Source organism: Vulpes vulpes, chromosome 9 (genome assembly GCF_048418805.1).
Source record: "Vulpes vulpes isolate BD-2025 chromosome 9, VulVul3, whole genome shotgun sequence".
Classification (NCBI taxonomy): Eukaryota; Metazoa; Chordata; class Mammalia; order Carnivora; family Canidae; genus Vulpes; species Vulpes vulpes.
The window spans coordinates 104,362,800-104,374,811 of NC_132788.1; the positions used below are offsets into that span (position 1 = coordinate 104,362,800).

The 12,012-nt window shown below is 54.4% G+C and overlaps 1 protein-coding gene across 1 annotated transcript; it reads left to right on the forward strand.

Annotated features, from left to right (window-relative positions):
- Positions 1 to 3,654: 3,654 nt before the first annotated feature.
- ANGPTL4 (angiopoietin like 4) lies at positions 3,655 to 9,684 on the forward strand. The gene is made up of 7 exons (XM_025985686.2): positions 3,655 to 4,149; positions 4,309 to 4,419; positions 4,558 to 4,675; positions 6,964 to 7,077; positions 7,423 to 7,518; positions 7,609 to 7,890; positions 8,763 to 9,684. The coding sequence occupies exons 1-7, from the start codon at positions 3,817 to 3,819 to the stop codon at positions 8,942 to 8,944; spliced, it is 1,236 nt and encodes a 411-aa protein (XP_025841471.2). The 5' UTR covers positions 3,655 to 3,816; the 3' UTR covers positions 8,945 to 9,684.
- Positions 9,685 to 12,012: the final 2,328 nt, after the last annotated feature.

The window sequence follows — 12,012 nt, forward strand, 5'->3', positions numbered from 1 at the left end:
ATTTGGAAGCTTGACTGGGGCTGTAGGATCTGCTTCCAAAATAGCTCCCTTGGGAGCGCCTGGGTGGCCGTGGCTGTCGGTTAAGCATTGACTCTTGATTTTGGCTCAAGTCATGATCTAAGGCTCCTACGTTCAGCTCTGCACTCAAACCCCGAGGGGTGTAGGGGGGTGGTCTCCTTCATTCTCCTTCATTCCCTCTCTTTCTCCCTCTTTCCCTCCCCCCTTCTTTTTTAAAAATATATGTATTTTAAGATTTATTTATTTATGAGAGAGAGAGAGAGGCAGAGTCACAGGCAGAGGGAGAAGCAGGCTCCATGTAGGAAGCCTGATGTGGGACTGGATCCTGAGACTCCAGGATCACACCCTGGGCCAAAGGCAGGCACTAAACCGCTGAGCCACCCAGGGATCCCCCTCCCCCCTTCTCTAAAACTAAATAAATAGCTCCCTTGCAGGGTGGACAAGCTGATGTTGGTTGTTGTTGGGGGAGGGGTCCAGTTCTTCATCAGGCCATGTAGATCTCTCGGAAGGGTTGCTTGAGTGTCCTCAGGGCATGGAGGCCAGCTTCTCTGAGAACAATTGATCTAATCAAGAACAAAACAGAAGCCACATTTTTTTTTTTTTTTTTTTTAATGATCTAACCTAGGAAGTTGCACACAGCATCGTTTCGATAATATCCTCTTGGTCAAGCCAGAGGGATGAACTACATAAGGGCATGGATTTCAGGAGGCAAGGACCACCGGGCTACTATGAATCACGGCTGCCAAGAACACAGTTGTGAGGGGATCCCTGGGTGGCGCAGCGGTTTGGCGCTTGCCTTTGGTCCAGGGCGCGATCCTGGAGACCAGGGATCGAATCCCACGTCGGGCTCCTGGTGCATGGAGCCTGCTTCTCCCTCTGCCTGTGTCTCTGCCTCTCTCTCTATCTCTCTGTGACTATCATAAATAAATAAAAATTAAAAAAAAATAAAAATAAAAAAAAAGAACACATTTAAGAACACAGTTGTGAGTCAGCTAGCCTGATTTCAAATCCTAGCTCTGTTCAGATAATCGTGAGAGTTTGAACAAGAACTTAATCTCTCTTTCACCATGTCCTCATCTATAAAATAGAATAATAATAGCTCCTAACTCATTTGGAGTTGCTATGAGGATTAAGTGGATACATAATCACCTTAGGACAATACTGGCATAGGTTATGGACACAGTAGGTGTTTGCTGCTACTTTTATCCATAAGCAGCCCCTCCTCCGACAGATCGGCTCTTCCTGCCCCATCCACCAGAAGACCCAATGATTGGAGATTACTAAAGACCGACTGAGGGATCCCTAGTAACCTAGGTTCTAGAGACACAGATGGAAAGACACTCCTCGGGGCACCTGGATAGCTCAGTGGTTGTGTGACTCTCATGTATAAATAAATAAAATCTTAAAAAAAAAAATAAGGAAAGACACTCCATGAGACCATGCCAGATTGAAATCTCCCAAAAGTAGGGAGCATCAACTGTCCATAGACAGGCCAAAAAAAATCCATTTCACTGCTTACCTGGTTTGGTGAGAGATTCCAGGCCACATGTCACCTTCCTAATGCTATTTCCTTTGACCAGAGTAGCCAACATGGGCATAGGAGCGTCTTACCCACCGTTACGGCCCCAGCACAGTAGCTGTCACACAGTAGGTACTCAAGAAACAATTGATTGGCGGGACTGTGTCATTGCTGGGTCAGAGGGTATGTTCCCCAGGGCAGTTTTTAGGATGCAGTTCAGGGCCAGCTCCCGGCCACTGGACAAATTATTATTTTTTTTTAAGATTTAATTTATTTATTTATGAAAGACAGAGAGAGGCAGGGACATAGGCAGAAGGAGAAGCAGGCTCCCTATCTATGGGGAACCTGATGTGGGGCTGGATCCCAGGACCTTGGGATCATACCCTGACCTAAAGGCAGACACTCAACTGCTGAGCCACCCAGGTATCCCTGGACAAATTCTTTTGTAGCATGTACACCGCAGGTGCCTCTAAGAGCTTTCAGCATGTTTTATACCCTCCAAAACATGACACAGAGGAAGCCGTCCCTGCAAAGTGTATCAAGAAAAGTCCATCATGAGCTTGAGAAACTGACTGCTGACTTCTCTCAGTGCAAGAAGCCAGGAAAGAAGAAGACAGCACACTCTGATAATTATAACACCCTCTCGGAGAGAAGCCAGGGCCAGGGGGTGGACAGGCGAGCTGCCAGGGCAGATGGTGGCTGTCTGGATCTACTCCTTGTAGTTTTTCCTTCCTGTCCTTCCCATCTGCCTGTCACTGCTGCCGGGATCAGCCATCCTGGCATCTGGCCCGGGTGGCCGAGGGTAGGAGTGGTGACCTGCACGTCAGCCCCGGGGCATGCAGTTTCAGATTCCAGAGGCTGAGCTGGCTCGGAGCCCTGCTGAGTCAACTATGTTTTTCTGGCCCATGCTCCAAGCCAATCTGCCCAGGGTTCTTCCTGGCACGCAGGATTTTCTTTGCCTCAATTTCCTGACAGAGTATTGGGGACCTGGTGGAGCAGGAGGGGGAGGACTTTGGTCAAAGTTTGTTGAATGAGGGGTGCCTGGGTGGCTCGCTGGGTTAAGGGACTGGCTTTTGGTTTCTGCTGGGGTCATGATGTCATGGGTTGTGGGATGGAGGCCTGTGTTGTGCTTGGAAGACTCTCTCCCTCTGCCCCTCCCCCCACTCCTGCACAGGCGCACTCTCTCTGTCTCAAAATAAATAAATCTTTAAAAAAAAGTTCGAAGAATGCTTAGACTCTTGAAATGAACATGGTCCAGCCCCACAGCCTCACTTAGTTCCTTCTTTTGTCCCTACCCCAGACTCAGTGTTGGGATCTCTCCACTGGGAATTACTAACGGAGAACAGAGGACTTTGTTGAATGAATGAATGAATGAATGAATGATGAATGGGGGAGAGCCCCTCTTTCCATGTATCACCTCTTCCTTCCTGTTCCAAGGTGTCTACTTTGACACAGGCAGAGATCGATGACACTGCAGACCCTGGGGTCGAGGGGGCGCCCTTGGGTGGGGGGAGCACCTTGCGGGGGGTACCCGAAGGGGAAAGACCCTGGGCCACCCCTAGGGCACCGAGTTGTGGGAAGTGGGATGAGAGACGTTCGAGGATCCCACAAACACATCTGCAGTGACGGATCCTTGAGCGGGAAGGAGCGTGAGCGCCCAGAGACGTCTCCCTAGGGTCCAGCCTGGTCTTGGGCCACTTGCTCTCCGGGAAGTCTCCGGAGGCGGGGATTTGAGGTGTCCCGGGCTCCCCGCCCGGCCAAGCAGAACTCAGCGCACCAGGGCTCTTTCTTATTTGTATCTCCCCGCCCTCTCCCCGGCTTTTGACTTGGGGGGGGGGGTCAGGGGTACCGCCAGCAGCTTCAGTCCCCGCCGAGCGCGGCGGGCGCGGCGTGGGGGGTTTGGGATTCCAGGGCTCGGGAGGAGGTCGCGGGGAGCCACGTCTCCACGGCCGGCGGCGAAGGCGCCCCAGAAACGGGCGGGAGGAGCCAGAGCCTTGCACTCCGGGGCGTGCCCCCGGCTCCTTAACTACCCCGCCTCGGGCTCACCGAACCCCTCCCCCGGCCGCACGCCCCACCCCCCGGCACTCCCGTCGCCTTATAAAAGGGGACGTCGCGGGGCCAAGCGAAGCCCAGAGGGCTGGAGGCTGCGATCCGAGGCTCCCCGGTGGCTTCTGCGCGCGAGTCGGTCTCCGCCAGGGCGCCCCGCGTCTCCGGCCCTCGAGTCTCGAGTCTCGAGCCCCCGCGCCCCCCGAGTGCCCGCGCCCCGGCCCCCGGGAAGGATGCGCCGAGCGCCGAGCGCCCCCGCAGCCCTGGTGCTGTACGCCGCGGCCGCCGGCTTCCTGAGCGCGCGGGGCAGCCCGACGCCCCCCGAGCCGCAGCGCTTCGCGTCCTGGGACGAGGTGAACGTGCTGGCGCACGGGCTCCTGCAGCTCGGCCACGGGCTGCGCGAGCACGTGGAGCGCACCCAGGGGCAGCTGGGCGCCCTGGAGCGGCGTCTGGGCGCCTGCGGGGCAGCCTGCAAGGAGCCTGGGGGCTCCGCCGCGCCTCCGCGCGCCCCCGAGGGCCTGGGCCCCAGCGGCGAGGCTGCCCCCGAGGCTCTCCGCAGCCTGCAGGTACTTGGCGCTCCCCTCCGGGTCTTAAACAGTGTGGACGGGCGGGGGATGCCCCCGGGGTGCCCTGGGAGGGGGAGCTGGAAGGCCGGACCGGTGGATGAACCGAGAGGCTGGGCGCGGGAGGCCCGGACCTCACGGCCGCCGTCTGCGCTCTCCCAGACTCAGCTCAAGACTCAGAACAGCAGGATCGAGCAACTCTTCCACAAGGTGGCCCAGCAGCAGCGGCACCTGGAGAAGCAGCAGCTGAAAATACAGAAGCTGCAGAGCCAGGTACCTGATGCCCCCCCCGCCCCCCCCCCCAGCTGGGGCGGGAGGTGGAAGCTCGCCCTGTGGGTGTGGACTGAGAACCAGTCAGGTGGCGCAGCGAGCGCCAGCCCAGACCTGGTATCCTCCTTCTGTCCTGTCCAGGTGGGCCTCCTGGGCCCCATGCATCTGGGCCACGGGATGGCGAAGGCTGCCAGGAAGAAGAGGCTCCCCAAGATGGCACAGCTCGTGGGCCCTGCTCACAACATCAGCCGCCTGCACCGTGAGTGTCCAGTCCTGGGCTGTCCCTTGGCAATCCTCTGTCCCCAGCCACCACACATACACTTGACATTCCTGTCCCCCTCCTGGTCTGGTCCATCTTATTGGGAAGAAGAGAGGGCCTGGCTCTGGGTTCCCATGGGCTCACTTGACTCTGGCAAGGGGCTGAAGGGGGGACCTCCCTGCTCATCCCTGCCCCTGACCAGCTGGGCCACCTCCTCCTCCTTCCTGGCAAGCCAGTGGCTTCCCTCAATGCCTTGCTGGCCACTAACTGGGGCAGGGTTTGGGGAAGAGGGTCCAACTGAGCTGCAGGGGTGTGGGGAAGGGGGTGTTATCGCTCAAGGACGCCTTCCTGAAGGTTGAAGGTCTTTGAGGGCGCAGCAGTGGGCAAGAGGGTGCTAGCACAAGAGGGTGCTAGCTAGGGATCCTGGAGTTCTGATTGGGTGAAGAGAGATGGCTGCTTGGGTGGAGGGTTCAGTTCTTTCTTTCTTTTTTAAAAGGTTTTTATTCATTCATGAGTGACACAGAGGGGCAGAGGCAGAGGGAGAGGGAGAAGCAGGTTCCCTGGGGGGAGCCTGATTTGGAATTTGATCCCAAGACCCCAGGATCACACCCTGAGCCGAAGGCAGACGCTCAACCACTGAGCCACCCAGGCGCCCCAAGGAGTGGAGGGTTCTGAGCTTGGCTGCCCCATGGTCTCTTGGAGTGTAGATCTAGGGGGGGGGGGCGAGGGCAGGGGACACCCCCCCACCCCCACCCCCCCCTCCCTGGCCAGACACACCACTCACTGTTGAATCTCTTACAAATCCAAGTCCCTTACCCCTCTCTTGGTCCCAAGGTCCCTGATCACCCTCCTTCCCATTCTCCCCTTCCTGCAAAGAATGGGCCTCTGGCACCATCATTAGTTGTGGGTCCTTTATTATGCCTTCCAGATGGCCCCAAATCTCCTACCCCAGCTCTGAGTCTGGCACAGGCTCCCAGCTCCTGGCGCCTCTGCCCCCACCCTAACTTCTGGGCTCCAGACCCGGTTGGCTTCCTCACGGTCCTCCTACCCCATCACACCCCAGCCTGGCATCAGTGGCTGCGTGCAACCAACTGGGTGAAACCAACTGGGTGAAAGTTCGGATTCCCCCCTTTCACACCCTGGGGCTGGTTGCTGGCTGTCAGCCCTTTAGTCTTGAGGGCTCCTCCTCCCTTCTCCTCCCTCCAACTCCCTCCCCTCCTCCCCATTCCCAGGCCAGTGAGGGTCCAGTATAGCCTCCCAAACCTCCTCCCTCGGATCAGACCGGCCGGTGCGGGTCTGGGTGGGGGATGTGGGGGTGGGGGGGTGCGTGGGTTTGGGGACTCCCAGACCCGGGGCTCAGCCCTGCCAAGTAGGAGAAGGGTCAGAGCTGGAGAGACAAACAGCTGGTGTTAATGGAAGCCACATTGGTGGTTTGGCCCGGTGCCGTGGGGATTGGAAGGGAGGAAAGTAGGGGAAAGGGGAGCTGCTCCAGGGGCCGGAAGAGGTCTCCAGTCACTCTGGGTCCGCCCCCCCCCCTGGACTTCCCCTCCCCCGGGCGACCTTTCCCCTACTTTCCCTGGCTGGGCTGGGGGCGGGGTTTCCCCAGCCTTTGGACACGCCCCCGCACCCCCTCTCTTCCTCCTTGGATCCTCTGTCCTGCCCCAACGCTTCCCAGACCTGGGGGCCCAGGTGCGGCCTCTGTCCCTGCAAGCCCCACCTGACAAAGCAGAGCCACTTCTGCTGGGCTCCCCTCTGTTCCCCACTCTGGCCCAGCTTCTCACTCCTCCAGGCTACTAAACACCTGCTGTGGGCTAGGATCAGCCTGGGCGCTGGTTAAACCGGTGAAACACCAGACTGTGGGCAAAGCCACTCTGTCCCTGGGCCCAGGGAATCCTTATTCAGTGGAGGAGAGACCACCAGATGATGACTCCAGGGTTGGGAGCACACAAACTCCTCGATGCTCCTCTTTGGGAGTCGAGAAAGGTATCTCTTCTGGAAGCTTGGATCTTTACAATGAGGCAGGAAAGGCCTGAGAGAAGAGGGTCCCCAGCAGAGTGGCTGGCGTGTTCAAAATCCCTGTGGCAGGAGGATGTGTGGTGCCAGGAGGGCCGTGTGGCCAGAGGTGGCAGTGCGGTGTGGGAGGATGGTGGCTGGCATGTGAGCCGTCCAGGTGGTGAACCCAGGATTGTCCCCTTATATCGCTGTCACCCACTGCCCAGCTCCTGACATGCCTGTTTCCTGAGAATCCTGCCTCAATCCCCCTGCCCCTCTCTCTGCCTGCCCTTCAGGGCTGCCCAGGGACTGCCAAGAGCTGTTTGAAAAAGGAGAGAGGCAAAGTGGACTGTTCCAGATCCAGCCTCAGGGGTCCCCGCCTTTCCTGGTTAACTGCAAGATGACCGCAGGTAGGACGCACTGGCCCCCTGGGGTGCCCTGCTACGTGTCATGGGCCTTGTTGTCTATCAGATGCAGCTCCTACCACGACCCATGGTTGAGCCAGGTTCAGAGAGCCCAGAGAAGCTCTCTAGATTGCTGCTGCCCCCTCCCTTCTGCCGTGTGGGGTCCTTGGGACAATGATCTAGGCTGAGCCCCTTGGCCCACTGGTCAGCCCGCCTTGGACCACCTTCCTCTGGTCTGCTGGGATGGATGAGGGGAACATTGGCCTCCCTGGGTTTAGAGGCAGTTCCGGATTTGAGTCAGGGTCCCCTGCAAGCAGGGTCCTCCTGATGACGTTGCACCTCTCTGGGCAGATGGAGGCTGGACTGTCATTCAGAGACGCCAGGATGGCTCCGTGGACTTTAATCAGCCCTGGGAAGCCTACAAGGCTGGCTTCGGAGACCCGCACGGTGGGTGTCTCTAGTGGGGCCAGAGCCCTGGGAGTGGGGGTGAGGGCCATGGAGACGGCTCTGTCTCACTGCCCGGCCTCTCCCCTGTAGGTGAGTTCTGGCTGGGCCTGGAGAAGGTGCACCGCATCTTGGGAGACCGCGGCAGCCGCCTGGCTGTGCAGCTTCAGGACTGGGAGGGCAATGCGGAGTCCCTGCAGTTCCCCGTCCATCTGGGTGGTGAGGACACGGCCTACAGCCTGCAGCTCACAGCGCCTGTGGCCAATGAACTGGGGGCCACCACTGTGGCGCCCAGTGGCCTTTCCCTGCCCTTCTCCACTTGGGATCAGGACCACGACCTGCGTGGGGACAAGAACTGTGCCAAGAGCCTCTCTGGTGAGCAAGCTCTGTCCCTTCCTGTCCTGCCTTGCACCCCAACGGCAAGACCTCCCCTTCCCCGCCTTTCTGTTCCCCTGACCTGCCTTCAACACCAAATCCCATCTATTCTCTGCTGACTTGCTGGGTGCCTTTAGGCAACTGACTTACCCTTTCCCACCTTCAGTTTGCCCATCTTTAAAATGGGTATAGGGGGCACCTGGGTGACTCAGCAGTTGAGCATCTGCCTTCAGCTCAGGGCATGGTCCCAGGGTCCTGAGATCGAGTCCCACATTGGGCTCCCCTAAGGAAGCCTGCTTCTCCCTGTGCCTGTGTCCCTGACTCTCTCTCTGTGTCTCTCATGAATAAATAAATAAAATCTTTTTAAAAAACTGGGTGTAACCACAGTTCCCACTCTATAACACTATTTTGAGATGACATTTGTGGGATTGTGGCTGTGGCCTGTGGCAAAGCCACCAAGATAAACCCTGTCTTGTTCAAATGAAATTGGAGACAGAGTCCAGGCCCTGTAGAGTGAAATGCATGAAACTGCTTTTGGTGGGTCAAGAAATGATGGAAAGCTAGTAATTTTGTAAGATTCAGTCTAATATATACTGGATGATGATCACAGAAAGTCTTTAATAAACATTAGCCGTGTGCCAGGAACAGAGAAGTAACTTGCCACAGTCACAGGACTGGAAAGGGGGGCCCAGAGCCCCCAAGACTCCTTTGTCACCACCTGGGGTTCCTCAGGACCCAGTGTGACAATCATTAGAAATATCTTCCCCTCCAAAATTTATGAAGTCCCACACCTGGCCTCATCTCCATCCCAGCCCCAGCAGATGCACAAGGACCCCCATCTGACCAAGTTCTGTTTTCTTGGACCCCGGCAGGTGGCTGGTGGTTTGGCACCTGTGGCCATTCCAACCTCAATGGCCAGTACTTCCGTTCCATCCCACACCAGCGGCAGCAGCGTAAGAAGGGCATCTTCTGGAAGACCTGGCGGGGCCGCTACTACCCACTGCAGGCCACCACGATGCTGATCCAGCCCACAGCAACTGAGGCAGCCTCTTAGCTTCCTCACTGGGGCCTGGTGCCAGGCTCCTGGAGGACAGTGACTCTGACTCTGGCCCGGCATGTGGCCACTCCCTGCCCAGGCAGGGGCTCAAGACGGGGGCCCTCTGGAGCCTCGTGGACAGAGAAGCAGCTCACGACTGGAGTTGCCCCCTTTCCGGGTGGGGGGCTGCAGGTGATACCCTCTGAGGACGGAGCTGCAGGGTTGCAGGCCCTGGAAGCGTGAGACCGAGGGGCTTTGAGACCTATTTCTTGCCCGCCGAGGAGTCGGGGACGTAGAGGGACCATTTGGGGGCAGCCAGGCCAGCCCTCGATGGAGGATTCAGTCACATTGACTGGCTGGGGGACCAGGGCTCCCGCGGGCCCCCAGCGCCCTCACAGTGTCCTTGTGTGTGGGTGCTGTGGGATGAGCCGGCGCCAGCGGTGTCCGGGTGGAGCTCGCAGAATTCTTGTAATAAAAGCAACCTCAGAACATGTTGTTCTGTTTTATTCTTCAGTTTGTTTTAAAAAGTGGGCAGTTTCAAAGTCCACAGAAATACGTTCCCAGGGTGGAGGGTGAATGCTCCCAGATCCTTTGAGGACGACACTGGCTCGTCCTACCACCCGAACAACAGGTTTTAATTTCCTCCCTTCGTTTGTTGTTTCACAATGTGTGTGTCAGGTTTTATATTCAAAAACTGAAACACTTAATTCTTCTGGAAACTCGTGGAGAAAATAAAAGCCCCTTCTTGATTACTGACATACATGAATCACAGTGAACTTTTTAGCATCCGGCCATCTGATAGAAATATAATGTGAGTCACACGTTTAATTTTTTTTTTTTCTAATAGTCACATTAAATGAAAAGGGAAAACACACACACGCACAAAGTTTTTAAAAAAGTAAAAAGGGGGAATGCCTGGGTGGCTTAGTTGGTTAAGCATCCAACTCTTAATTTCAGCTCAGGTCATGATCTCAGGGTAGTGAGATCAAGCCCCAACGTGGGCAAAGCTGGGCATGGAGCTTGCTTAAGTTTCTCTCTCTCTCTCTCTCTCTCTCTCTTTCTCTCAGTGTGTGGGTGGCTCAATTAGTTAAGCATCTGCCTTTGGCTCAGGTCATGATCCCTGGGTCATGGGATCCAACCCCTCATCGGGCTTCCTGCTCAGTGGGAAGTCTGCTTCTCCCTCTCCCTCTGTATGTGTGCTTTCTTTCTCTGAAATAAATAAATAAAATCTTAAAAAACAAAGAAAAGGTTTTCTTTCTCTCCCTCTGCCCCTCCACCCAGCCCTCTCCAAAAAAAAAAAAATAAAAGTAAAAAGAAACATGAGATGAATTTTAGAAATATATTTTTATTGGGGCACCTCAGTGGCTCAGTTGAGCAACCGGCTCTTGGTTTGGGCTCAGGCCATGATCTCCGGGTTGTGGGATTGAGCCTCATGTTGGCTCCATGCCGAGCCTGGAGCCTGCTTGAGGTTCTCTCTTTTCCTCTCCTTCTGTCCCTACCTCCACTCCAGCTCCCCCTACTCACATGCTCTCTCTCTCTCTTTAAAAAAAAAAAAAAAGTATTTTTTATTAAGTCCAATATAACCAAAATATTACCATTTCAACATGTGAGTGATATACAGGTCATTAATGAGATTAATGAGATAGTTGACATTGCTTTTTTTTGTACTAAATCCTTTTTTAATGTTTTAAAATATTTTATTTATTTATTCATGAGAGACAGAGAGAAAGAGGTAGAGACACAGGCAGAGGAAGAAGCAGGCTCCATGCAGGGAGCCCGACATGGGACTCGATCCTGGGTCTCCAGGATCACGCCCTGGGCTGAAGGCAGCGCTAAACTGCTGAGCCACCCAGGCTGCCCCTAAGTCCATTTTTAAAAAAATATTTTATTTGAGAGAGAGAGTGCACACAAGCTGGGGGAGAGGCAGAAGCAGAGGGAGAAGCCGACTTTCTCTGAGCAGGGAGCCTGGCATGGTGCTTGATCCCAGGACTCTGAGATCATGACCTGAGCCCAAGGCAGACTCCTAGCCAACTGAGCCACCCAGGCACACCTGTATTAAGTCTTTGGAACCCAGTGTTTTTTTTTATTGCTTATGGCACATCTCAGTTGGGACTGGCCATATAACCAGTCAACAGCCCCACAGGGGTAATGACCACCATAATGGACAGCACAACTCTAGTGTGTACATTAATGCAGTATTTTGGGTAAATTCTTCACATTTTTACCATATCTGCATAAATTATCCTTTGTTTTAAAAATTGGCTTCATATACATAAATATATAAATATATAAATATAAATATATATATATATATTCAGCTAATATTTATTGTGCTTCTACTACATGTCAAACCCTGGTACTAAGTACCTGAGATACTCCAGTGAACAAAAAGATTCCTGCCCTTACCAAACTTACCTTCAAAGCCCCTCCTCATTACAGATAGGTTGGCCTCTAATTGATGATCCAAAGTGAGGCCATCACTTTGAGTGGAGGAAAAATATGAATAGTGGTTGATACTGGAAAGATGGGTAGGATTGAGGAGACACATGAGGCAGCTTTCTCCAGTGATGGTGAAGTTCTCAACCTTGAGAGAAGTGGGTTATTCCTCCATATGCCTCTGTCTCTGTGAATGTACACTTAAGATTTGGATTTCAGGAATCCCTGGGTGGCGCAGCGGTTTAGCGCCTGCCTTTGGCCCAGGGCGCGATCCTGGAGACCCGGGATCGAATCCCACATCGGGCTCCGGGTGCGCGGAGCCTGCTTCTCCCTCTGCCTGTGTCTCTGCCTCTCTCTCTCTCTCTCTCTCTCTCTCTCTGTGTGACTATCATAAAAAAAAAAAAAAAAAGATTTGGATTTCATTGTATGTAATTTCACCTTGGAAGAAAAAAAAACAAAACCGAAAAGAGCCGTAAACAAATACTGACCTCTAACTAATGATATGCATGCCGAAGTGTTTAGAGAGAAAGTTGATGTCTTCAACTTTTATTTTTATTTTTTCTCCAGGTATATTGAGATGCAACTGACATATGACACTAAGTTTACGATGTTCAATGTGTTGATTTGATACATGTGTATATTGTGAAATG